The sequence below is a fragment of the Dipodomys spectabilis genome, unplaced genomic scaffold, assembly GCF_019054845.1.
Source record: "Dipodomys spectabilis isolate Male_0828 unplaced genomic scaffold, ASM1905484v1 ptg000001l, whole genome shotgun sequence".
Lineage (NCBI taxonomy): Eukaryota > Metazoa > Chordata > Mammalia > Rodentia > Heteromyidae > Dipodomys > Dipodomys spectabilis.
In genome coordinates this window covers 775,065-802,794 of record NW_024870678.1, presented here as the reverse complement: position 1 = coordinate 802,794, position 27,730 = coordinate 775,065, and the positions used below count along the sequence as shown (strand labels likewise).

At 43.9% G+C, this 27,730-nt stretch overlaps 1 protein-coding gene across 2 annotated transcripts; it reads right to left on the bottom strand.

Moving 5' to 3' along the window:
- Positions 1-331: 331 nt before the first annotated feature.
- Prdm1 (PR/SET domain 1) lies at positions 332-23,736 on the bottom strand. 2 transcript variants are annotated; one of them, XM_042668574.1, is made up of 7 exons: positions 23,446-23,736; positions 21,494-21,742; positions 14,397-14,516; positions 10,438-10,690; positions 4,299-5,404; positions 3,773-3,901; positions 332-3,364 (listed from the first exon to the last, which is right to left on the bottom strand). In XM_042668574.1, the coding sequence occupies exons 1-7, from the start codon at positions 23,485-23,487 to the stop codon at positions 2,789-2,791; spliced, it is 2,475 nt and encodes an 824-aa protein (XP_042524508.1). In that variant the 5' UTR covers positions 23,488-23,736; the 3' UTR covers positions 332-2,788. The 2 variants fall into 2 exon arrangements, with proteins under 2 accessions (XP_042524508.1, XP_042524569.1); XM_042668635.1 differs by lacking the exon at positions 3,773-3,901.
- Between the last annotated feature and the right edge of the window lie 3,994 nt (positions 23,737-27,730).

Here is a 27,730-nt window from a genome sequence, read left to right as displayed (position 1 = left end):
GGCTAACAAATCTTATCCCATTTACTAAGGATTGAAATACCGTCTTAGAAAATGTTTTTAGCTCATAATTATAGAAACCTCTTACACTGTTGAGTTATGAAGGACACAACAGATCAGTGCTGTTAAATTTCTCTCTAGTAGATCAGGAAGGAGGGGGTTAATCAAGACATTTTGGCTGGTGCTTCTTAGAACACAGCAGGGGTTGGGACAGGGGAAGGGGAGAGGCAAACTGGGTAGTGTTCAAAATGTGGACTAGAGTCACCTCCCATCCCCCTCCCAGTTTGGATAAGATATAGTCTACTGGCCCTTCCCTCATGACAGTAGACAGGCATTGTTTTAAGCATGAACATTTATATTTAATTTACATTTTTAACAATTTGCACATAAATAACAATGTAAACCGGTACGTAAACATAAGATAAGTTTTGTTCTAGCAAAGTAAAAAGCCAATAACTTTGGTCAGTTTTAACTTTGAGTAGAGGAAAAAAAAAATAAAACCACTGTTGATTGTGGGCTCAACATTCACATGTAAGAGGCCTAAGAGGAAAAGAGGTGATAAGAGAAGAAATCTTTACAAAAATTCTCAAAGACAAGAACACACAAAAGGAGAACACAGGTGTTCATTGGGAATTCAAAACATTTGGTGTCAATGTCAGTGTGATGCTTTGGCTCACCTACAATTAAAGACTGTGTTTGTCAAACACTGATATATCAAAAATTGTCAGTCTTGAGCTGTGGGTATAGCTTAGGGGTCAAGTGATTGCTAGCATGTGCTAGGCTTTTGGGCAAAAAAAAAAAAAAGTCTTGTGAGTTATAGGAACAGATAATAAGGCTCTTAGGTTTCCCTGGATTGTTTGAAGTTTGTTTAGTTGATATGAACAAAATGTTAAACATATAAAATAGGCTGAATAGTGATGTGTTAGTATTTAGGAAGGAGGGAGAGGAGGAGAGGAAGCAGAGTGGTGAAAACATAGTAAGTTTTGTATTTCTGTGACTTGACCGTGAGTGACCACATAATCATAACCTGGCAAAACAAAAACACACCTGAATCAGATAATCCTTTAAAACCCAAATGATGGATCTCTTTTCTTTCTGGGTGTGATGTGGTCCTAACCCCAGCATGGGAACTTTAGGCTCTCTGGTTAGAGGTGTCAGATTGAAGTAAAGTCTCAGAAAGAGGTTCTTTTGCTCTTAGGAAAAGTAGGTTCTTTTACATGGCTTGGCTCACAATTGAAGTGGTTATAAATATATTATATATATATACATACACATGGTATAGTGGTATAAATAGATTTATAAATATACACCATTCTTTGCTACACTTTGAATGCCAACAGGTAATCTTTGGGCTTATTATAGCACAGTAAAAGATAGAAAGATTGGGTCTATCTTTCTGGAGCACATTTACTCTGTATTCTCTAGAATAGCAAATCATGAGCTAAAGACATCACTTTCGGCACTCCTGGACACACTCAATGAGGTAATTATTGTTGAACAACTTTGCAATGCCCTTTCAGCTTCAGTTAAATTAACGATAAAATGCAAAAACACAAAGACTGAGGAAAGTGGAGTTTTACAGAAAAAAGAAATATAATTAAATGTGTTGGGGATAGGAATCTTCATTACCCGCATTTTACCTAAGATGACCACAATACCCGTTTTCCTTCTGTTTTTTGATTGTGTTTTAAATGTGGTCCGAGCCTATCTACTTCAAATCCTTCCCAGTACAGCACCACCTTTGTGCAATTTTGACATTTACAAAACAAAAAACAAAAACAAAAAACAACAATAAAATGGCACCCAGACTGAAGCCCTCAAGTCTCACACACACAAACCCTCTGTGCTCTGGGACCATTTCTCAGTGGTTTTCAACATGGAGTTTTGTCTTCTTCACATTTTTAGATAATACATTGGGATGCAAAAGTCATGTGGCCACTCAATGGTCATATGATTTGAGAATAGGGAGGGAATCTTACTTTTTTTGAGACACAGGTTGGTAAAACCTTCCTGTTATATTTTTGGTAAAAATTGTATAAATGCAAACATTGTTTTTAAAAACCTATCCACAGAAACATAGAAGATTCCTTTTCTTGTTCTTTCTATTCAAGTTATTATTGGGTAATTATTCTGCACACATACCCCCAAATTATACAATGCTGATAAAGGATCCTATGAGTCAACACACCAGATGTCTAACTTTGGCAATACCGAAACCTCATTTTCAAAACAATATAGAGAAAGGTTGACTGAAGTCATAGATATCTTAGGTACTTAAACAGATGTGCAGAAATTGATCTATAAAGAATGGCCACAAGACAAAAAAAATACATTTATACTCAAATTACAAAGAATCTTTCCAGTCATTGTAAACTTTTTTTAATTATTGCTTTTTTGAATGATAAACTGTATAATAAATTATGAAGGATTATCATTGAAAAAATAATTATGGCTAGACAATAGTCTTAGTAATGGGAAGGCTATGCAAACATATCCACACAAATATTCAAAATACACAGGTTCAAATATATAGACATGGGTGTAAATAAGTATATATAATATGTATATATATATATATGTATATGGAGAGTCTTTGCCTCATTTATGCCCTGAGATTTCGGTTACTTTGGAGTCCTTCTTTAATTCCAGGTAGGTGAGGGAAATCCACCTGCCAAGAAGAGAGCTTTCTTTGTAGATCTGGAATTATGTACAAGCAGTTTGCTTACAGGCACCCTGACTCACCCAAGTCATAACTTAAGAAAGGAAACAAAACACTTGTTTTCTGGAAATCTTAAGGATCCATCGGTTCGACTGTTTCTTGTTTGACCTTTACAGGTACCAGAGGTAGTGGTTTGCTGCGAGGCAACTTCATGAGGGAAAGGTCTGGTGACTCATAGAGGCCGCACCCCGAGGAGAGGAGTCCGCTCCCCAGGTTTCTTTGCAAAGCCACTTTCAGGTCAGTTTCTTCTTTCTCTTTTCTGACCACAGCTAGAATTTCCTTCTCCACCACAGAAGTCAAGTCAAGGCTGTCCTCCATGTCTTCTAGCCGGTCGGCATTGTCACTAATGTCAAACTTCTCGATTTCTTCATTGATGCGGGTCAGGTTGTCCATGGTCAGTCCGCTGGCGGGGGCCACGGGACAGTTCCCCTTCAGGTGCACCTGGAGGCTACAGAGGTGGATGTAACTCTTATGGCACTGGGCACACTTGTGGGGCCGCTCCCGGGTATGGAGTCGCTTGTGGAGCTTCAGGTGCACAAACTGGGTGAACTTGGCAGGGCACACTTTGCATTGGTAAGGTTTCTCTCCCGAGTGGAGTCGCAGGTGGGTTTTGAGATTGCTGGTGCTGCTAAATCGCTTGTGGCAGACCTACAGTGGAGGGGGGGAGGGGGAGAAGGGGTCAGGGAGGGAGACAGGGAAGACCAGAAGATTAAGACATGCCAACAAGGAGGAGCAAGCTGACCAACGCCCAGCAACCTGGGAGGCAAGAAGTCTCCCAGTGGCACCCATGTTGTAGTACTCAGCAAATAGGGATGTGGGTGCGCAGCCCACGAGATGCTGCTTGTTTCCCTACTATTTTCCCACCCACTGGAGGCTGGCTGTGTCATCCATTGCTGCAGGCTGTCAGCGGGCACGGTTGGGGGGGGGAATGGGGGGAAGCTGGGCAGGGCCACCACCCCTATCAAGACAGGATCCTTGTGGGGGGGTTCACAGGAAGGCAACTCCAGACATTTTCTACAAAGCTCAAAAGTTCTACCCAGAAAGCCGTGCGCGCACCTGGCATTCATGTGGCTTTTCTCCTGTATGTACCAGGTAGTGTTTCTGCAGGTGGGCGAGCTGAGTAAAACCCTTGTTGCAAGTCTGGCATTTGAAAGGCCGCTCTCCACTGTGGACTCTCAGGTGGACCTGGGAAGAAGCCACACGGGTAGGGGGGTGGGTTAGCTGTGCTGCCAAGATGGGGGTGAGACGCAGGGGTTGGTGATGCAAAACTCCCAAGAAAAGCATCAAGACAAAGCCTTCGAGAACACACAAAGCACCTGGGTTTTTAGAATGCTCTGTCTAGTAGGGCTTGAGCTAAAAGAGCCAAACTGCTAGGCTAGCAGAGCATGCCACCAGCCCGATTTCCACATGTTTACTATCAGGAGAGAGCTGGCAATGTGTCCTAAAACCACAGAGCTAGGAATGGCAAGAGGAAAGCAGAATTCACACACAGCAGGCCTGGCCTGGGTCTGTCCATGAAGCTTCTAACCAGCGGCAAGGAGTAAACTAAGTGCCCTCGTGGGCCCTGCTGTTTAAGGCCTACCTTGAGATTTGAGAGCTGGCCAAAGGTCTTGGCGCAGACATTACACTCATACTTGATCTTGCCATTCTGTTTCTTCAGTGGGTAGGGAAGCGTTTTGTAGCCCGTCATGTTTCTTTTGTTCTTAATGAGATTCATGGCTTCCTCGCTGCTGGGGGCGGCCATCACTGCTGAGGTAGCTTTGGGTTGTACCACGTGCTCTGACGTGGCGGCTGTCCCCGCCGTCGGAGAGCCACTGGTGGGGCTACATGTCTTGTCCTTCATGCTGGCTGCAGCCCCAGTGAGGGAAAAGGCACTGTGGGGTGCTGGGACCAGCACCTCCCGGGGATGCTCTGGAGGAAGCAGCCTCCGGGCTCCATCAGAGGGCAGGGAACTGGGCAGGGAGGCTGGGGTGAGCATGGGATGGGGCAGGCTGCCCCCTCCCAGGAGGTTACTGTAGACAGGGTACAGCCTGGGGAACAGGCCGAAGTTGTTGATGCCATTGATGTTGCCTACCGCGCTCAGGCCGTTACAATTCATGCCATAGGGGGGCAACAGGAACTTGGGGTAGTGAGCATTGTAAGAGGGGATGAACGCTGGTGGGAGGTGGGGGGCAGGGGCGCATCCAGGGTAAGAGCCTAGGCCTTCCGCAGAGGTGCCATAGGGTGTATTCAAGTAGGTGTAGGAGTCCCGATGTTCTTGAGAGCCAGGGGCCACGGGGGACACGGTGGTGCCCGGACTGCTGTGAGGACTGGAACTTTTGAGGCTCTGCTCAGGGCTGCTTCTTGCGGAAGGACTTGGAGTTGTAGATGATGGGAGCGGGGAATGAGTGATATAAGTCGGCCTCTCCATCCCATAGGCCAAGGAAGCTTTCAAAAAGTCTTCTGGCAGAGGTGCCCGGATGGGGTAGACCACCCGAGGGTATAAGGGGCTCCTGACTTTCCTAAAGTCATCCAGGTCCTTTTCTGGAGTGAAGGGTGAAATGTTAGAAGGGTACAAGTCCTTCCCTTTGGAAGGGTTGGAGTCCATCTTTAGGATTTCTTTCACGCTGTACTCTCTCTTTGGAACGTTCTTGGGGCAGAGTTCATTTGTATCAGCACCGGCTTGCTTTGGGTTGCTGTGTGTTGGTGCTGAAATAAAGAGGAGGAAAAAGGTGGTTACTCAGCAGGCTATGGAGAGCTGAAGTGAAATCATTAAAGCGGTTCTGTTCTTCTGAAAACCTGAGCAGCATCTGGTGACAAACCACCACCACCTGGCTCGAACGCTCCTTCTTGCTCTCGAGGCCCCCAGCCACCCACTCAGAAGCACTGCTGTTTCCTCCATAGCAAAAAGGGGACAGTAGCTGAGCCTCTGGATGCCGATGCGTCCCTCTGTACAAACTTTATGACAGAAGAGGGCTGTTCACACAAACACGGGCTAGTATAGAAGCTGGAGGTGGCGGGGTGTGTATATGTGGAAAAATACTGGGGTTGTCACCTGTCATTCAGATGCTCTGTTTAGGTTGCCTAAAAGACATCAGTGTACCCCACAGACTAGATGTGAAAGATAAAGATTCATTTCAAGTAATACATAGCCATTCATTTTCCATTCGACTCTTGTTTAGTAGGAACTAAAGATAGAGCCCTGTTCAAAGTGTCTGTGCCAAATGGATGAAGGACATGAACGCCACCCCTTAACGCTTGCATTGGCTGACAGCACCAGCATTTCATTTAAGTTCTGGTCTAACCAGGCTACCAGCAGAGCTGTCTCCTGGAGTCATGAGGTGTGACCAGTCACCTCTGCCAAACCACAACAAGTCCTTCCCGAGCCAGTTCAATTACTTTATAGCACCAAGGAAAACAGAGGCATCTCAGAAGAAAGCATTTATCCCGGAGTCGGCAAAGATCCCTCAGTAAACAGACTGTTTAGGAACACCAGCCATGGGAACAGTTTCAGGCTATCTGTGGCCCTGGACTGTCCATCACATGGAACAAATGAGGCCTTCAGGAAAACACCTGTCAGAGCAAGAAACACAGCAAAGCTTCTGCTCAGGCCTTCCCTGCAACCAAAGAAACATGGGAGATGTGCACTGCTTTCTAGAACTCTCACTTAAACCAGCACAACTGCCCCCAAGAGCATACTGAGGGCAACAATCTGAGTGTGGGTACAATGTGGAGTAAGAGTAAGGCCCTTTGGTTCTGGCAGTGGAACAGGTGGCAGGTTCTGGGATTGTACTGAAGCCACTGTGTAAGTACTCTTTGTCATCTTATAAAATGTACCTGCTTGCTGGGCACTGGTGTCTCATGCTTGTAATCCTAGCTACTCAGGGGGTTGAGATCTAAGGATCATGATGTGAAGCCAGCTTGGGCTGGCTGAAAAGCCATGAGATTCTTATCTCTAATTAACCAGATAAAAGCGTGGGGTGGCTGGACCTGTGGCTCCTGAGTAGAGCACCACCAACCTTAAGAAAAAAAGTTAAAGGAGAGTGCCCAGGCCCTGCAGTTCAAGCCCATATATTGGCACCTAAAACTATAAACAACAAAAAAAAACCCAAAATAAATAAAATAACCAAAATGCATCTGGCTTGCTTTCTTGGAGGAAGAACTCTAGGCTTGTTACCCTGTAAGATTCTGTTGAACTCCAGAACTAAGCTTTCAAATCCAGGCTGACAGGCTGTGGGGAATTTGATTCCAGTTAGAATCTCTTAGAGAATGTTATCTGCTCATTGTTATCACGGGCTCCTCTGGGCCAGCCAGAAGCCCCAGAATAAACACGGGGAACAACAGTATCAGGGAAGAGGCTGTTGGAGGGAAGTGATGGACAGGTTGTTGAGGGAGGATACTATCTGAAGCCACTAACCTAAAATAAATACTTCCTTATCGGGCCAATATCAGTCTTTCAGTAAGGCCCAGCAGGCAGGAAGTGCAAATTGTCACTTTTGTTTTTTAAAGCTGAAGTGGTTGAAGCAAGGAAAGACACGTAAGCTGGAAAACGGAGAGGCCAGGCATCTCACAGCCTTGGAAAGGAATTTCATGCAGGTGGAGGGTGGGGGGCGCACTGTAATGCATGCAACAAAAGTATGGAAGAATCACCTCCTAACTTTATAACGTGTCACATGTACGAGACAAATTGTATCTAAGTATTAGCCCCCCCCCCCACACACACCCAGTGGCTTTCCTTACTCCTATCATCTTCAAGGTAACAAATCTGGGCTATGAAAAACATCAAAACTTTGAGTCTATTCACAGAATTGAATATGCTTTCATATATAGTCATATGTTCTTTTCAAGCAACTCAGTTTAATGTGATTATTGAACTAACATTAAAGTAATGATTGGGGCCATATGACCAAAAAAAAAAAAAGTCATAACCTTTCATTTTCTATGAAAAAAAAACAAACAAACTCTGGCCATGCACTGGTGGCTCATGTCTATAATCCTAGCTACTCAGGAGGCTGAGATCTGAGGAATGCAGTTCAAAGCCAGCTTCGGCAGGAAAGTCCATGACTCTTATTTCCAATTAACCAGAAGTGGCACTGTGGCTCTAGAGGTTGAGCGCTGGCCTTGAGCTGAAGAGCTCAGGGACAGCACCCAAGCTCAGAGCTCAAGCCCCACGATTGACCAAACAAACAACAACAACAACAAAAAAAACAGCACACAGTGCCTGGTGTACAGTCAATCTATAGTAAGTGTTTGCTATCTCTGATGTTTTCAGCTAAGCAGATTTGTACCTTATTCTAAAAAAAATATTCTGAGAGGAGCTAACGTTAGCCTCTGTGAAATGCTCTGTAGGTGGAAATTGTGAAGCCTCTATGAAGGTACATTTTAAAAACTCATCCTTCAGCAGCTGAGTAATCAGGAGAGCTGGTGTCATTTCTGACTCTCCTACTTAGCACCAGTTTGAGTTAACATGAAAAAGAAAATCAAGATCTGTTTTTGTTCTTAAATCTTAAATGGCTGTAGGCGGACGGAGTCATTTCAAGAGTGAACTGCTTCTGAAGGCTCTGAATGGCTTAATTATGCCGACTCACATTTTCGATCTATAATAAGAACCCCAAGACTACAAGAAAGAACCTAGAAGTTCTGCAGTAGGCAAAACAAAGTCTGTTTTCAACTGAAACTGAGAAAGCAGATTAACATTTAGAAGTCTATAATTTGGTCAACTGTTTTCTAGATGGGTTAGATAGATAGAAAAAAGTAACCAAAAATAATTGGGTGGGGTAGGAACTTAATAGTTCATTTTTTCCTTTTGCTATACTTTTTAAAAAAAATGCCAAAGTGATTTCTGGCCACTTGCTCTTCCTTAGTTTGTCCTTGTCCCTTGTTTGTCCCTTCTTCTCAGCCATCACGACCACGAAGCCCTAATAGGAGGGCCGCACAGACTTCTATTATGTTCTAGCATGGAAACCCAACACAACTCATGTGAACACATAATCTACCTATGAGGCTTGATGAAATAGTGGAAATTTTCCTGATCAGAGTCTCAATCATCAGTTGCCACACCTAAGCCAAGTAGTTTCACAATCAGCAGCAGGAATCTTGTCATGTGACTAGTTATTGTTATTATGAATGCTGGACAACAATGATGAGGACCTAAAGTTGCTAACTTGACACTTAGAAAAATTTTGCAGAAATCCAAGGGGAAATTTATTTGGAGAAAGAAAAGCAATCATTTTGTCACATGCGAAAAGACACAGAGTGCTTCTGAACACAGGAATCAACACTTGAATCTTTGGGGAAAGAAAAATACTAGGTTTTCAAAAATCTTTGATTAGCACAATGTGAGGGTAGTATAGAACAGGTTTCTTCATGGTTATTATTATTGAGTGTGTGAGTGTGAGTGTGTGTATGCACACGGGCTTACAGAAGGGCATAAACTCAGGGCCTTGCACTCTGGCTTGGCTTTTTCCACTCAAGACGTACTCTCTATTACTTAAGCCAACACCCTCACCTCAACCTTTATGGTTATTCAAAAGCCAGTGGTATGGGGGGCAGGGGGGCCTGGGGATGACTCGCCCAGTAGTCTTACTGTTTTAACAAAACAAAAATCAAAGACTCTCTAAATTCATAAGTGATTAAGCTAAAGAAATGGAAGGTGATGCAGAAGAGGAAGGGAGAAGGTTAGGGCAGTAGTACGTTTCCAGGAGAGGCCATCACGGAGTGTAAGTCCATGGAAACGCCATTGTCCCTTTGTCTTAGTTCCAATTAACCACCCAAAAGCTGCAAGCGCAACTGTGGCTCAAGAGGTAGAGCCTTGAGCACAAAAATGCTAAGGAACAGTGTCTAGTACTGGCACAGAAAGAAAAGAAATTGGTGAGTCTGGGGGTGAAGGGTAACTGGGAATTCTTATACTTTCCTTGAAATGTTCCTTTAAATTAAAAATAATATCAAAACAAAAAGTAATAAAAATCTCAGACATAGTTTTAACTTTGGAACCAAAAGGAACTTCCTTTTTAAACTGTATAAAATTTAGCAGTCTAAGGACATACAACCATTGTTACAACTAAAGTTAGAATTTTAAATTGATTCTTAAATTATTTACACATATCTCTTGAGAAAGACTAAAGCGAAGAAGGCTTCTGCAGAAAGAGGTCATGACAGCAATGTTAACCAAATGGAGAAAGTAAAAGCTTATAAACCAAGGAACTGAGAATTTGTTAAGATAAACTGATAGGTGGTTACTGTAATACTGATTAGGAGATCAGAGTAATTCGTTTTACCATAAGGAAACTAAGAAATAAATTCTTTAGGGTTATTCCATTTGAATAGTAGTTGAGAAAATTATGACAAGATGTTTTCTAGAAACAACCTCATCAGCCTATGACTTCTTATTCAAGTGTGCATCTCCACATTATTTCAATGCATGATTTCAGCAGTGTGCCGGGGACAATCCTTATTCAATTCTCAACCCCATCTTTTTTTGCATACATTAAAGTTTGGCATATAGGATATATTTCTTACTGTAACCTTCTGAACTCAACATTCAAGGCTGACGATCAAGTTTCATAACAAGGAATAGGGACCATTTTTTTTTAAATTCCTCTTTCTAGTCCCTTGTTTAAGCCACCTACTTTGTAAAACAGATGATGAAGACATGTAATTAAACATGTTATTAGCTCATAAGGGCAGAATGACATTACTGGCATTAAAAAAATCATTTTTTTTTGTTTTTATAATCCACTTACTGAGATTCATCCCTGTGAGCTCTCCAGGATAAGGGTAGTGGAGTCTCTCTGCAAAGTCCCGACAATACCACACAAGAAGTTCCTGGTTGGCAGGGATGGGTTTAATGGTGTAGAAATAGATGTTCATCCCGTTCTGACATGCAGCCAGGCTTTGCTCCTGGGCATAGTGTGCCGGATTCACATAACGCATCCAGTTGCTTTTCTCCTCATTAAAGCCATCAATGAAGTGGTGAAGTTCCCCTCTGGAGTAAATCTGTCCAAAAAGAGAAAACAGACTTGGTGTTTCTGAAAGGAAGCTAGCCCAAAGCCATGGAACTCTTTCTCACCACCTGGATTCCGGCTCCCCTCCACTGCCCAGCTAGACAGAGAATCAGTCAGGGTGGCAGAAGTCATCCTGAATCAGCAAAACTCAGGGCGGAAACAGGTAAGGCACTGTCTGTCAGTTACCTTTTCCATTTCAGTTCTATGGTCTTTTCATGTGTGGGGGACGGGGGGATGGGGGGGGGGGGGTGGCAGGAAATAACTGAAGAATGAAACTCAAAATTTCATCTAAGGCACGGCTTCAGACTGATTTCAGCCACCACAGTGAAGCACTTGAGCTACAGCAGTGAATGACAAATGGGCGATGCTGCTAACCTGAGTTCTGATCACGGTGACTTTTAGTGCTTTGAGTCACTGGGTAGAAGAGCAGGCTGACTGCGTCAAACTGAGTCTCAGCTCTTTCTATGGCCTCCGTGCTAGCTGTTTCCTACACCTCCGCCCAAGGCTCAGACTATGCAAACATCCTCCACCCCCCAACCCTTGAGTCCTAAAGTAACACTTGTTCATATGAATACTTGGAACTGTGCCTTTTTGTGGAAACACTGGGTGGGGCAAAGGTGAATTTCACCTGCCATAACAAAGACAGCACTGGGACAGAGGCCAGAGTTTGACAGTGTACAGAGAAGTCACTTTTCCTCTTGGTAAACATGTTCAGCCCGGTGCTGCTTCTTTTTAAGTCAGAGGAGGGAAGAGAGAGTCTCGGGGAGACTACCCCCATATTTGAGAAGAGCTTGTCTAAAACACCACATGCTGAGATCCAGGCTTGAGCTTTTGGGGGGAAAAAAAGCCCCCAAAACTAAAACAACAGGCAGAAAGTGTGTGGTTCCTTAAAGACAATAAAAGCATAAAGAAGAATTCCAAGTCTGTCCTTGAGTAATACTACCTCTGGTTCACAGCTGCACATAGGGTGCTAGTCAAAAGACAGAGTTAAGAATAGGGAAAAAAAAAAAAATCAAAGGATGTACACTCACTGCAACCACATGGCAAAGCTCGCTCCTAACCCTTCGGGGAAGGTCTCACCTCTCCCTCCGACTTAGTTTTCTTCACCACAGATAGTCAGTGCCTGGCCATGAGCAGTTGGGGTCCCTCAAGTGTGAGGCACCTGATGGCTCTCACAGGACAGCAAAGAGACCTCTTGCCTCTCCGCCCCTGACTATGCTCCTCTATGAATGGGTTCTGTATTTCGCTCCAGTGCTATCAGAAATAAAAAGGAACTCTGTCCCTTTAACACAGGCAGTAAACATCAGAATCACTTTCTTTTAAGAGTAACTTCCTGTAAATTGTGAAGGGGGAAATACATGTGGCTTCATCAAAGCAGCTTGTGAGAGCATTTGCGGTGTGTTTTGTTAAGAGAAAATGGAACAAGGCTGGGTGCATTGGGCTATCAAGAGGGGTTTTCAAGTTTGTTTACTCTCATGAGCAAACTTCCAGGAACATAGGGTTCCACCACTCTAGCCCTTTTCACTAGGGCGGAAACTGCTTTCTAAAGCTACTGGTATCTTGATTCCAGTCAGCTTTCCACGGACTACCATTTACTGTATCCTCATTTAAAAACAGAACTGCCAACGCCATGAGGTCACACACATACAAACACACCCACCAGAAAAGAAAAGAGTGCAGACGTCAAATGAACACGGTAGCCTGTCACCTGGCTGCATTTCCATCTATTATCAAGAAGATTCAAAACGTGCTGACTCACAGTACAGTTACAAGAAATGTCACTGCTTTCTCAATTTGAACATCTCTTTGCCTGTGTAATTTGCATAAAACTTTTTCTTTCCTCCCAACAGATGTTCAGATTCCTCCTGCCAGCAAAACCCAGGATGCTTTTAGCAACATCAAGAAGTTATCTCCTACTATATTCTTGCCAAATGAAGGAGAGATTCGAATAAATCCTCCTAAGGAAATCTTTCTTGGGAGGCTAATTCCTACGAAGGCTACTTTTTAATTTAAAGATTCACTAAAAGTAATGAACAGGAAACTGGGATAGATGTGGGAAATTCTTAAGTAGTTCTTGCCTTTTAAAAAAAAGTTCTTCAAAATGATCCCATACTAATAAGACAGGCTGTACTGTCTTAATTCCAACCTTTTGAGTCAAAAATTAATATACCTATGGCTCATATCTCAGAAGATTTCATTGGCAAGAAAAGCCAAAAATAAAGTGCATCCCTTTTTCTATAAGTGATGTAGTGGATATATTTTAAGCATGAATAATTATCGCATAACAATGGACAACATACAATTCTTAGGGAAACTGTAATTGTTCGCTTATGCTCAACAAATAGTAGAATACCCTTCTGGAACTTAAAACTTCCTGGATTAAAAAAAAAAAAAAACACCTCAAATTTCCTGGCAATAGCTTCTAAGTAATTGCCTAACAAAAATCTTTTATGATACTTGTCGAAAAGATATTAAAATTTTTAGGTAAAAATACCAGCCAAAGGGAGCAATTCAATTTGGTTATTATCATGTAGTTATTTTATCAAAGTTTCACCCAGTATGTTGTTTATGTTAAAATATTAACACAAATAAATATTAACATAAAAATTGGTTGTGAAATTTAAATAAGCATTGCTGTTGTTTTTCATTTTGGTAGTACTGAGTAGGCAGGTGTCCACCATTTGAACCAATTGAGAAAACCAAATATACCAATAGCATGGGAAAATGGAATCAATCTGACTTCTCTGTTTAGTCTTGATTCAGACCCCAACTCAAAAATTCAATCTGAGAGCCTTTGTAAACCTTGACATTCCAAAGGCAACATATAAACTAGTCTTTTTTGTGCTGGTTACTGGGTTTTGAACTCAGTGCTTTCTTTCTTTTTTTCTTCTCAAGCTTGGTACTCTACCCCTTGTACTACTTAAGCTGTAGCTCCACTTCCCACTTTTTGTTGGTTAATTGGCACAAAGAATCTCATAGACTTTCTTGGTTGGACTGTCTTTGAACCATGACCCTCAGATCTCAGGAGTGAGCCACCAGCACCTTGTTGTAGAGCAGGTCTTTTGAATGTATGATAGAACCAAGTTTATCATCTCACACTGTGTGAGCATTTTCCTATGCTTTAGAAGTTAAGTTAAATTTAGTTTCGTGGTGCAGTTGAAGTTAAGGGCCATTCTGTGGTTCTTTTCTCTTCTCTAAGCCCATTTTTCACCTGTCCTTCATTCAGAGTTGTTTTTATTCAAAATATCGTTTATGAAAACTTCATTCAACTAACATTAACTCACCAAGCAATCAAGAAGGGGTGAAATCTAAGGCTTGGTGACTCATTACTACTTCCTTGAAGAGAAATAAAAATGAACCTGGCTCAGAAGCAAGCAGCACACCATTTCCTTTCATCACAAAACTCTAATGAGTTGCAAAAATTAAGTCCCATAGAGTCCATTATTGCCAACAGTAACTACCCACACTTTGTATCTCTGGACTGAACATTTAACTAGTTTCCATGCTCAGAATTCCCTATTTCCATCAGGATCCTCGCTTCTCCCCACACGCCCCAAATACTTGTGGGCAGACCCCAGCATTTCTCAATACAGGGCTGAAAAAGGAAGTAATCCTATATGTTCTTACAGCTTTAGTTTTTTCCCCCCTTAACACTAAAAGCCTTAATTTGTTGTTGTTGTTGTTGTGTTCTTACTTACCCGCCAAAAATATTTCCTGTTGGCATTTTTGGGAACTGTTTCACTGGTGTAGATTTCACCTACTAGGGGTCCAAATCGAGTTCCCTGTGGTATGTATTCTTTACTCAGCACTCCAATAATCTAAAAGGACAAACGTAGGAAACAATTACTTGCACTGTGACATGTTATCCGCTCTTGTTCAATGAATTGAATTGTCAAGTGGCTAACCAGTCAACATCAGAGACCAGGCATTAATGAAGCCTCAACAACTAACAGGTATCCGCAGACCAGGCTATCTAGAATCTCAAATCCCAAGCACATATTCAACCAAGCATTAAAATAGTCCACAGGATTATTCTCCACCGATGGAAGGTCCTTTACTTTTATTATTACTCTTCGTGCTAGGAGATCAGAGAAGATAATAACCATTCTGTTTTGAGAATAAGACACAGAAGAATTAGATGGTCAAGATTAGACAATTGTAGCTCTCTTCCTAGTTTCCTATTTCATTCTCCCTCAAACCATAAACATAGTGTACTCTAGGGAAATAAAACAGTTTTAACCTCAGAAACCAAAATAATGCTCTCTAGTTGTTCCACAAAGGCTCAGGAACCAGAAACCAAACACATTATATTTTCTTCATCCCAGATGAGCTCTCTGCCCGATACCCCCATAGCTTGTAAGTTCTCTTTAATTGGAAGAAAGATCTTTCAAGTAACTTTGTTCTTCTCTGACATCTATTCAAGAGTGGTCAAAGGTCCTCCTTTGAGATGGAATTTGTACTGAGGAGCTGTGAGTTCTAAGCACTGTGGGTTCTAAGATCTGAAGAAATGACCTTCTTAGACTCAATACATTTTGATTCTGGAAAGCCTTACCAAAGAAACATGTTAACTGTGTCACAGTTCCTGCTTGATCCTAAGTTTCTTTTGAGAGAATTAAAAAAAAAAAATCAACCAAGAATCAGGAAGCAATTCATCATTATTCAAAAGAACTCCAGAAACTTCTCCCTTTCCTATTTTTGATTCAAAACAGCCCACAAATTAATTACAGAATACCTTTTGAAATAGACAAAGGGGTGGAGTAAAAGATAATATTTATTACCAGGACTAGGGGGTGTGGTTCAAGTGGTAGATCACTTGCTTGCCCAGCAAGCACCAGTTCAACAAAGAAAAGAAAAAGGAAAAAAAGAAATCAGTAATATTTACTTCCAGTTCTACTATCCTTGATAGCGCCTGTGTGATTTTGGTCCTGAAATGTCAGATGCTGATACAAGAAAACGCACTGGTTCAGGTGGTTCACAATGGAGCGTGAAATTTGGGTTATGAAATCCACTGCTACCTGTTAAAGCTCATCAAGAATTTAAACCGCTGTCTCCTAGAGAATAGGCACACCTACCCAGCAGTCTTTCTTGTGTAAGTTTCTTATCAGGAAATGATTTATTTTTCTACAGTAATTTAGTATTCAATATACATGTCAGTGGAGCATACTTAAGATGAGAGAAAGAGAGAGAAGAGAGGGAGAGAAAAAAAGAGCAAGAGAAAGAGAGAGAGAATTTCCTATACCTAACACAAGTTGAAACAAGGCTGGCAAGCTCTAGTGTTATTTTTGGTCCTTGATGAATTTCTGGCAGAGAGCTGAAAAAAGCAGATGTTCATTTCATCCTCCTCCTCTGCCTTCATTTACATCTATCTGCCCTTTCAAGAACAGTTCATCATTATTGGTATTTGTTAGCAGCTCAACTGTTAGGGACAGGAGGAGGCATCTCAGAGCAGTCTTGAGATAAAAATACATCCTGAAAACTTAGGTAGACTTATTTGTTCAGAAATTCATTGTCCAGGACATATTATTAATTCGGAAGATTCAGGGAATTGCCTTCTGTGACACACAAATCATTGGCATTCACATGGAAGTGATTATTCCATAATACTGAAATGACAAACAGGAAAAACAAATAATACCATTTGTTGGTGAGCCAATAATTAGCAGCTGATATTTTCAACACATCCACTTTAAAGTAGTAATTTTAAGCCAGGTACTCAACTGGTTTATCAACATTGTTTTAATTATAGTCTCTGGGAGTCAGAGTTTGATTACCAACAAGGAACAGCACATGAAGGTCACAAGTTTTCTTCCAAATTGTCATTCTTCTGTAGAATGTGATTGGTTTCCAGTTATCAATCTTACACTAAAAAAGCACATTTTTTTCCCCTTGGCACCAAAAGAAAACTAGAGTAAACTAGAGTCATGTTCCTACCACAGTGGGATGTATGGAAGGCTCAAGATGACAGAGCCTCAATGGGAACCAATCATTGGGAAGAGATGAAGCAGTATCCCAGGTTCTTGCCACTGACAGATAACCTTCCAAATGTAATTCAGTAGGCAAGACCTGAGAGTACTAAGAAGAGAGTAGGCAGGAGTGCTGGTTTGGCCTGAAATCTGTTACTCTAGTGGCTAAAGCAGAAGGTTGATGAGGTCCAGGCCCATCATGGGCAAATTTACAAGACCCTGTTTTCAACAAACAGCATCAAAGTACAACAGCAAAAACTAGATGAAAAAGCTTCAGTAACAAAGTTGTCTTAACGAAGGAATGAAAGAGAGCCCTAATATTCAAAATTCCTACTATATAGAGAACTGTAGAATATATAAAAAGCTAACACAGAGATGAAGAGATGCAAAATCACTGTAGAATTGGGGGATTGGAAGGAATCCCGTAGCTCATAAACCACCTATGTCACTGGGTGTGGTAGTTCTCTGCCATCCTAGCATTTGCAAGGCTGAGACAGGAGGCTTCTCTCATGTTTGAGGTCCGTTTGGCCTATATAGCCAAGATTCTGTCTCAAACAAACCCAAACCAAACAAATACATAAATAAAATAAAAATAAATCACTTATATTTGATCAAAGCCCAGAATAAGAGACAATAGACACTTTCACCTCAAATTCATGTTCAAAGAAAAACATAAAGCTTGTAACACTCTAAAATTAAGGAGTTCTTCCAGATAACTGGAATGGGGACAGGAGGAGGAAGAAGAGGAGGAAGTCATAATCTTGTCCTTGAGAATCATTGTGTATCTTAGCAGAGTCCTTCTCTCTCACCTCTTACAGTATTCTGTCCTAGAGACAAGAATATGTGGCACAGAAACATGTTGCATGTTTGGAATTTCAAAGTACAAAAAGACCTAAGAGTGTATTCACCTAACTCAGGAAGGAAAAAAAAAAAAAATCTTATTGGAACTGACCAGGGTCCTAAAGAATTATTGCTGGGGACAGGCTGCTGTGGGCCTTCTATTATCCTATCAGGAAGAGGACACTGCCTTCCACACATCCAGACTTCACCTGCCCCAACAGAAGCTCTTTCCTATATACTTTATGTGCCACACAGGCCCCTTTGCCACTAGAGAGCTTCTGTCTCTGTCAGTGGCCTCAGCTATAGAACACACCCTCGAGGAAGCTTCCAGACCAAAAATCCCCCCCCCCCAAAAAAAACAAAAAACACTCCAAAACAAAAAAATGGGGCTTCTTCACTTTATACAATGGCAATTTTATAGCTAAGATGGGTTGGATGGGAGTGCTGGATGAAAGTCTGATAATAAGGACAATCTTAAGTTTGAAAAGTGAACTGTTTTTATTTAGAATGCATGTAAACCCGCACAGAGCAGAGGATTTTTAAGCAGAAACAGTATTCGGATTTCAAGGTAGTCTAAGCATCCTTACCTCAACCGACACTAGGATCATCTTAATTACTAGCTATCTCTTCCCCTCCCTGAATTCCACCTCAGAAAAAGGACTCAATTAAAATTCTCTGTTGATGATAAGGGTATTCGCTTTACAAGGACTCCTGTTCGGTAGTGGATCAAGACCTTTTAGTTTGTAGTTTGCCCCATTTTTAGAGGAATGGACAGAGAGATGTTTTTTTGACAAGTCTTCTTCCTTCATTTTGTCAGTCTTAAATGTGGTGATTTCTTGGTTTCTCACCTCCCAAATCAAAGAGTTTAAAGATAGAAATTGCATGTTAGGTGGAGATACTTTTTGTTGTTTGATTTTTGTTTTTGTTGGCCCTGGGGCTTGAACTCAAGGCCTGTGCCCTGTCTCTGAGCTCTCTCTTTCTTTTTTTTTTTTTCTCTAACTAGTTGCTCTACAGTTTTGAGCTACAGGGCCACTTCCAGACAGAGATACTTTTACAGATGGCCTGAGAATGGAGCTTGAGTTGGTCCTCATGATCTGTCCCTGTTGACGTTTATCAGCCTAGGACTTCAGGAGGTCATACTGACAGAAGACAGTGTCTCTTGGGAATAAGTAACCCCAGCCCAGAGCGAACTTCATCTCAGAGACCAATGTTGAGATGGATTTTTCTAGAGTCAGGCATTCACAGATTAATTCAAGAGGATGAAGGGGAAAACCCCTATAAGAGAATAACCCATCAGTTTAAAAAGCTCTAAAAGTTTGAATAAGATGTCTGTTTGGTTTTTAGTTCCAGAAATAAAGAAGCAAGAACAGCTTTAATAAAGGTACAAATTTAAAAGCAAAGGTCAAAATCAGAAATCTGATTTGTATGTTTTGTTTTTAAACCGAGGGTGGAAAAAAGGTGCTGACACATAGCACAAATTCATAATGAAAAATGATCTTGTTGAAAAAAAATTCCCCAGGATGTCAGCATAATAGCCCATAATGTGACATCTTCTATTTTAATGAAAGTCCTTAAAGAAGGGCAAAGTAGATTAGTCAGATAAAAACCTACAAGTAGAAAAGTTTCTTCCCTATTTCCGTGGCTTGTAGGACAAAAGAACCAACTGAATAATGACAATGTAAACACCTCATTGAACCCTAATGCTTCTGTCCTGGAACTGGTTTATGGATAGCACACCCTCAATGGCTCATCTCCAGGGAGCTACTCCTTCCCAAAGTTCAAAACAGAAAGAGAAAAGACACAGGGAAACAGGTACAGATCTCAGAGTAAGTTCAGGACACGGGATATTCTCATCCTTTTCCTGGTTGCTTTCGTGGTAAGGGACTGAGGCAGTCTCTCCTGGAGTCAAGTGCTTCCTTCAGTGCAGTAAAGTATGGGGAAATGGAGGAGCACCCTGGCCTCTGAGCGGGTTTTGCGCCTTCAGTGATATATACTCTGTGGCTTTTTGTTTGCTCGTGTTTTGGTTTTCTTTTCTTTTTTGGGGGGGGGGAAGGTGTTTAATATCCTGAAAGAGGGAACTCTATGTTCAAAAGGGGGGGGGGGACCAGCAAATAAGCCTAATAAAGGATCTGTCTGAAACATGCTGACAATAACTAAAGCCACAGTGACACCGAGAGGGGCCAGTGTACCATCATCTAAGAAGCACTTGTTGGAGGCGGCAGAAGAACTTTGTTTCCACTGCCGAGTCTGGTTCTAACTACAGCCTGTGGGCAAGTGACTATCTCCCTGAACCTTGGACTAAATGATCTAAGAGCATAACTTGACTCACCTATGATTTTCAGTAGAAGGATGAAAACTGAAATTCAGTTCAGCTTTTAGCTGATAATAAAATTGTGAGATAATGAAGGGTAGAGATGCCCTACAGAAGAAAGAGTTCTTGATTTCAGTCCTCATGGACCGAGAGGACAACAATGATACCAATGAATCTTGTGAACAGATCAATATTTAATCAAAACTGATAGGAGGAAAAAAAAACCACACTATACCTTTCAAAACCACAGCCAAATCTTCAAGACCCAAACAAATGCTACATTGATTCCAAAGGCCACATTTTTCGAGACTTTCTATTGAGAAGAGCATTACTTTCAGGAAGAGGTATAATTAAAGCTGACCTCTGGGGTTAATTTTTTTTTTTAATTACATTCACGTACAACTGCAATTTAAATTTTGCTTTCTCTAAAATTTGCCACTACTCTCCCATTAGGAAAAAAGAAAAGAAAAAGGGAAAAAAGTTGAGCTTTCATGAAACTCCAAGTAGAATTGTTCTATTTAATTTCAGACAGCTGTGTCTCTCCTCCACTAAAAGCACTGAAGTCAGACACACAAACAGGAAAGAGACAAAGCGTTTCCCAAACAGACTCCCGGATTCCTTCAAATGCGGTTGTTCCTTAGGGAAGGCGAAAGTGATTTGACATCACTGTAATGAATGGGCCCAGCAGCAGAGCCCTGTTCTGGCTGCAGATGATTCCCCTTGTACTGTTTTCCAAAGGCAATGGGACTACAGAGAGCACAGTTGAGGGTGGGAAGTTTGCTGAGGTTCAGATTCCTTCCCCTCTACCCAGCCACCAGTGAGAGCAAACTACAGAAGCCAAATTTCCCAAATGGGAGGTGGTTCTGCCAGTTATTTCACAGCTAACCATCACACCTCACTCTAAGTGTTATATAAAAGGGGTAAACACAAATCGCTTGCTCATTCCAAGTTTAGGTTTTCAGCCTCTTTGAAGCAACAAAGAGCGTACCCACTTCAGAGGCCAGTAAGGAATGGGCCTGTCAAACCCAGCCAGAGCAAAGGAGCTGCGGCTGATGGGCCAGCGGTTAGTGAAGTCATCTGACAGAGGACACTTTTACATGGCCCTCTGGCTTGGGTTCTGCCAGCACTTCAGTTCATAAACACGTCAAGGTTTTGAGAATAATTTTAGAAACCCAGCTAATAAAGCTGGCTCGTTAAAAAGAATAAAGCCATCGCATGAGCAGAGGGAGACAAAATGACACATGAAATCCTTCTTTTCTAAGAAAAAGTTTTCTCCCTGAAAAAACAAACAACACCCAACTAGCAAGCAAGCAAACAAACAAAAAAAGACCCTGGGAAGAGGAGGGCTGGTGGGTGTTGACCTCTCCCACAGCCCTCTGGCAATGAGTGACACAAGGTGTGACCCTCCGTGCTACTGCCCACCAGCTTTTCCAAGGTATGCCAATTTGCCAAAAGATTTAACTGTGGACTAATTAGTATGGAACAGCTGACGGCTGGAGGAAATGAGAAGGAACTGACTTTGGGACCGAGAAACCCAGGAATGAAGTGAGCATCTGTGGCGGATCCAGTCTTTGCTGATCCTTAAAAGAGATCCCCATCTATTCACCCCGGGAGCCATCAGTAGGGAGACTGGGCGCCAGGTGCCAGTGTAGCTCAGCCATCAATCAACCTAGAGGCTTACCTCTTTGCTGTCCGTGGCATACTTGAAAAGCAGATTCCTGGGTAAGGAGGCCTCTGCCTGCACCGGGGTCCCCCCATCAGAGCCCGAATCCCAGGGGTGATCGTTGACAATGTAGGTACAGTTCAGTTCAAACTCAGCCTCTGTCCACTGAGTCATGTCCGCGTCCTTCATGTCCATTTTCATGGTCTTCTCGGTCTCCTCTGCCAACTCTGGAACCTTCACAGCACTGGAGCTACACTTGGGGGCAGCCTGGAAAGAGAAGGGAGAAGGCTTTTTGTCTTTTTTTTTTTTAATGCTCCTGCCCACGATCCTGCCGATCCCCGCAGCTCCCTGCGCGAGCCTGTGACGAAGACTTGAAAAGCAGATGTGGTGCACTTGGTACAGTTGAGTAAGAGCCCCCCCCCCCCAAACCCCCCGCGTAAAGCCGGCTGGCTTGAAGAAGCAAAGTTCTTAACAAGAGAAAAAAAAGAAAATGATCCCCTGCATTCAAAAAGCGGGGGGTGAGTGAGGGGGTTTGGAGAAGAAGGTGACAGGCTCGTTGGAGGGAGAAGTACCCTGGAACAATCTCGGCCTTCACCTCTCACGGCAGAAAAATGTGGTGGGCGCTGCTGCTGCCGCCCTGCGTCCCGGACGGCCCGGGGTCATGGCCGCCAGCCCCTCAGCCCCGCCGTGGAAAAGCTGCCTCCGAAAAGTGTCACAAACAAGGGGAGGAAGAGGAAGGAGCTCCGTCTGCCTCTGAATGAAGCTAAAAATGGAAAGCGCGTGTGGTGCAGGAGCGGAACCCAGCCAGCCTTTTTCCAAAAGGGGAAGACCGAACTTTCCCACCGGCTCCCAACTCTGAACCAACTTTCAAAACAACTGCCCCCCTCCCTTCCCTCCCCCCCTCCCCCCCCCCGCCAGCGTCCTCCGCGTGGAAGACAGACGGAGAGGGGTGCGTCTGGCCAGCATCCCGGACCTAAGTTACCAGCCTCTCCCAGCTAGCTTCTTTGGACCACAGACGAAAAAGAATAAGAAAGAGAAATGGAAACATCCCCTAACTTTCTTTGGGATCTGTGGGTATCTCTCAAAGCCAAATTTGGGGGGAGGGAGAGAATCAATCAATCAATCAATCAATCAGAACAATATATGAAACTAGTCAATAGAATTCCCCGAAGGGAATTCCTTTCGGAAGCCTCAGCTACAAATGAGCACTTTCCATTTAAATCTGAAAGTGTGCAGATTCCCAGAAGCCCAAGCTTGGGCTCCCGTGGACTGTAACTAAAGTTATTAACCAACGCCCAAGACTCCCAGGATAAGCCCACGTACACACATGGCGAAGAATATGCCCGATTTTCTATCCTCGCTCCTAGGGCTATGGGAAGGGGGGGGTGGGAGTGCTTTCCAAAGAGAAAAATCGAGGTAAACAATGTCTTTAACGCATTCCCGGCACAGGCGCGTCGGTGGAAAAGTGAGGACCGCGCGCGTCCGCTTTCCACGGGGAATCGGGAGCGTGCGTCGCGGAGAAGCTTCGGGCTGAGTTTTACGCTTTTTCCCTGGGTCGCTAAAGAGGATCTTTTTCTTAAAAAAAAAATGCTCCGTGTCCATTTGCACATTGTAATTTCCTTCTAACGTGTATGGAGCAGTCACGCTGCCAAATAAAAATGGAAATACAATGAAACCCGGAGAGCCGAAGCCCGCCCAGCGTGGGTACTTTGTTGCTGTTGGTGGTGGGGGTGTAGGCAGGAGCAACTACTGAAATTTCAACGAATCGCCTAGTGTGTGCAGAAGCGAAAGGGTTACTGATTCATAAGGAAAAAGTCTTCTAAATGTTTGACAGCCTCACGCGCACCCGAGTGTCTCTTGCTTTTATTGAGACTACGTGATAAGAAAGAAAAATTGAAGGAAAAAAAAAAAAGAAGTTTCCAGATCGATTTTGGTTTCCAGATCAAATCAAATAAAATCGGGTTCCTTACCAAGGTCGTACCCACACGCTTTTCCAAGCAAAGATCCAACATCGGAGGTAAGTCCGGCTCATGTCTACCCCGTCCGCATTTCTCCCCGCGTCTCCGAACGGGCGCAGCGGTGAGTGGCCGTCGCACGCCTCGGCCGCTCGCTCCCCTTTTCTACCGCAGCTCGGGAGCTCGGCCGGTCCCCGGGCTGACTTGTGGGCGCACAGGTGCTGCGCGCTGCGCTTGCCTCTCCGCGACACTGGAGGGCCCAGCGAGTGTCTCACCCGCCGCGGCTCCGTCTGTGTTAACCAGACCGGCGGCTTTCCCCTCCCATCCAGCTGCAGATTAACCACTCGTCTCGTACACTCCCACCGGCTGCCAGGGGTGGGGGCGTGGCCTTGTACCTGGGCTGCCCGGGGTGGGCCGGGCCGGGCCGGGCCGGGCTGGGGCGCGCCGCCGCCGCCGCCGCGCGCGCAGGGCTCCCGCCTCCCCCCTCCCTCCTTCCCTCGTATTGCGAGAGCCGCCGCGCTTCCTCCCTTCTCGTAGAGAGACATTTCAACATTTACGAGGAACCTTCCTACTTCCCTTTCTAAGCCCTCCGAGTTTGGCTTTGGGTTGCATTGTATTCTAAATGCTGCAGACCGCTCTGCTTCCGGTCGTGTAGAATAAAGTGAGTGTGTGTGTGTGTGTGTGTGTGTGTGTGTGCGCGCGCGCGCGCAGGGGGTGGGGGGGAGATGAGGACGCGCGCTTCAGTAAGGAAAAATCTAAAAAAACTCAACTTAAAAATCATCCGATGGCTCCCGCCGCGGTGACAGGAGACCGAGAAACTTCCCTGGAGAGGTTCCAGGGAGATGGCTGTGGGGGGGGGATCTCCTGGGATGCCAGGTAGCCCTCCTCCCTCCACCCCACCCCGCCCCGTGCGCCCCCCCCCCACACACACACTTAGAACACTTCATTTCTCCCGCTTGGCTACAATTTGGGGGTGCAACCGACTGGGTTGCAGGCGAAGAGAAGAGGGTAATAATCAGATCGATGGAGCGCGAGGCTCCGGGCTCCTCCTCTCCAAGCCCGCGGGCGGGCTCGGGAGGTACGTGGAAGTAAACTGGGGGGTTGGAGCGGTAGCTAAGGGGGGCTCGTGCGAGTGGAAGGCGGTCTGAGGCCGTCGTCCTGAGCCTGGCTGGCTTTTCCTCCAGCCCCGGTGCTGTGGTGAAGGAAGGACATCCTGTGATGATGGCATACAGCGTCCTGTTTGTTTATTATTAAGTGCGCGGACCTTGCATTCCTGCTTCTCCTTACAAAACAAACCAGATGCTTTACTTCCTCCAGTGGTCTCCGCGCCCTCAGCGAGGGACCCTCTAATTCAGGGCGACCATGATGTCAAGGGTCCATTTGGAGCTAGCACCCCTTCCCAGTTACTCCTCAGATAGCCTCCTCCCACCTCCCCCCTCAACAAAAGTCTTTCCCCTTTCCCCCTTCTTTCTTCCTAGGTAGTTTTAAGAAGAGCCATCTCTCGATTGGGAAAGATGGGAGAGAACGATGGAAGGGCGGCACTGATCCAAATGTATTGTACTCGTAATCTCACTTGTTGAAACTCCTGGGTTAAACAAAAATGACTTAAAAAATAATAATACAATTAAAAAATCATCTCTCCTTCCAACTGAGATGGCAGTATCTTTGTCTAGCACTTAAAATACCCGTGTGCATACACACCCACCCCCACACACATCCACCCCCACATCCACACACCCAGTCCTGACTTAATGATACCAGCTTAGTCATACAATGAAGTGGACATTTGGGTATTTGTTTACAGGAAGAAATGAAACAAAGCAAAACAAAAGCCCAGACTCCATCATAAAAGCACGTCTGTTTATCTTTAAAATTTCTTTCAGGAAACTTTTCTAGAATATTTTTTTGGAGGGGAGAAAGGAAGGTGAAAGGTCAAAGATTATAAGCTACAAAATGGCATGTGTGTCTAAAGCTCTTCTACAAACTCTGTAGCACACAATTAAAGTTCCCACTAGGGGACAAAAGTAACACACACACACACACACACACACACACACACACCCTTTTTAGTATTGGGCCACCTGCTATTGCACGTTGTTCCAGAGGGGACGCTAGCATCCAGAAGAAAGAGGGCATTTAGTTGGCTGATGTGCCAGGGGTATAAAACTAAATGAACAATTCTTAAGAGCTCTTTGAAAGCTTCGAGATGATAATTAAACAGGAGAAATCCAGTCTTCTGGAGAGGGTTTATTAACTGATGCTGAGTCAGTGCCCCAATGGACAGAAAAACAACATAGTCATACTGCAGGCTGGGCTACTGCTGCTGCTGCTGCTGCTGCTGCTGCTCACAATCTCCGACAGATCAGTTACCAAGTATTTCACTTCCCTTTCAGAATCAAACTCTGTTCTTGCACCAGCAAAAGCTGGTGACTCAGCCAGGATGGAGTGAGGAACAGACAAAAGACAAAAGAAAAAGAAAAAGAAAGGCTGATAGTCAAGGTGGGAAGAGAGCTATTTTCAGCCAAATATTTTCTTTAATGACTAGAAGATGCCAGTGAGTGAACTCACTGTTAATTAATATCAGCCTGCACTCACCTTCAGAGGTGGTGAAATGGGCTTGAGTCTACAGAGGACGCAAACATCAAATACCAGTGTGGGTCTTAGCCAGGCAACCCTAAAATTAATTCCAGGTGCTCCAGCTGAGCTGGGCCAGGCCATGGGAGGGACTTTGAGGAAAGTAGATTGGGAGGCACTGCTGGAACAGAAGAACCCTCAAATGGTTGCTTTCTGATGTGTGTCAAAGTGGGGGAAAAACAACAACAACAACTCCCAGCCGACTTTTGATTATGATCAGAACAGTGAAAGATAGGCAACAATATCATTTAAAATGCAGGACACAGAAAAGGAAGAAGGATTGGAAGTAAGGAAGCAGACTTCTGTTGTAATATGTAGGTATCACCCAGTTTGAAGAGCTATAGGGCAAGGAAAAGGCCTGACCTTGTGAACTTCACTGACTTTTCCAGAAGGCCCAAGTAGAAGCTCTTCTAGAAGGCTGACTAAAGCTGGAGATGACGGCACCACTATACTGCCCGGACAGATCTGTGTGGTGCTGCCAGTATCTGCGATCCAAAGTCTCAAAATGTTTGTTCTAAGTAATACCTTGGTGCAGTTTTAGTTCCTGTATTGTCCCCCCTTTTCCTCACGGTTTAAATAATCCTCATCAGTTATCTAAATTAAGCAGCGTTAGGCAGAATTCTCAAATTTGGTAGCAATCCTGATCTAGTCTTCTCTTTGAGGGCATCATCACAGCAGTTCCTCACGCCCACCTTAAGTCAGCTTCAGCTACTGATGCAGATTGTTTCTTTTTCTTTCCATTTTTTCCCCTCCCAGCACTTGGGTGGGTTGGGAATGGCCATGTAGGCAGCCAGATGACTGCACTGGGGGGAAAAGGACTCCTGTGGCAGGAAGGGAAACTGAGTACAAATCTGGAGACCTGACTCCACTTGCCGGGAACCACACGTGCATGCGCGCACACACACAGCCACAGACACACATTCTTTTTTTTTTTTTTCCCTAAGGAAAGTAAAAAATGGGATAAAATATACTCAAGATGAAATGTGTTTTCATTTTCTAATTCAAACTCCTGCTATACCCAAACAAGGTCAATGACAGGCTAACCACATCAAGAGAACTCCCCCCCCCCACACCCTCTCCTCCCTACTCCCTACCCAGCCACCCACCCTCACCCCCACACCCATTTCCCACTTCCTGCAAGTTAGGCATCTTCATGCTGGTAAACATTTGGGGACCAACTGTAAGCCTGAGCCTAAAAGAGAGGCACTGTGGCTTTGAAGCCCTCCCACACGTCTCAAAGCCAGGCTGAAGAACTAGAAGGGACACTTGGTTTTTAAACTCTAACAGCTCCATTTCAACTCAAATCACTGGGCTTGGCTTTCCGGCTGCCTCCGTTCTCTCTTCATGCCAGACAAGAAGAGCAAGGGTGTGTGTGAGAGAGAGAGAATGTATGTGTGACACATGCTAGGTTACAATGCAGCATGTCTCACTGGTATGATATGTGTATGTTTCAATGATGGAGGAAATCAATTTAGAACTAGCACAAAAACGGCTTCCGTCTCTACACAGGTCACCTCCCCCAAACTTTGACCAACAGTGTTAGGGTCTAAACTTTGGGATGGAGTTCCTAAGGATCTCTATGGGATCGGTTTGCAATGAGGTCAGTGTTCTAACTTTTTAAATAAGGGAAACAAAAATTAAAGATGCTTGAAGAGCCAAAGCAGAG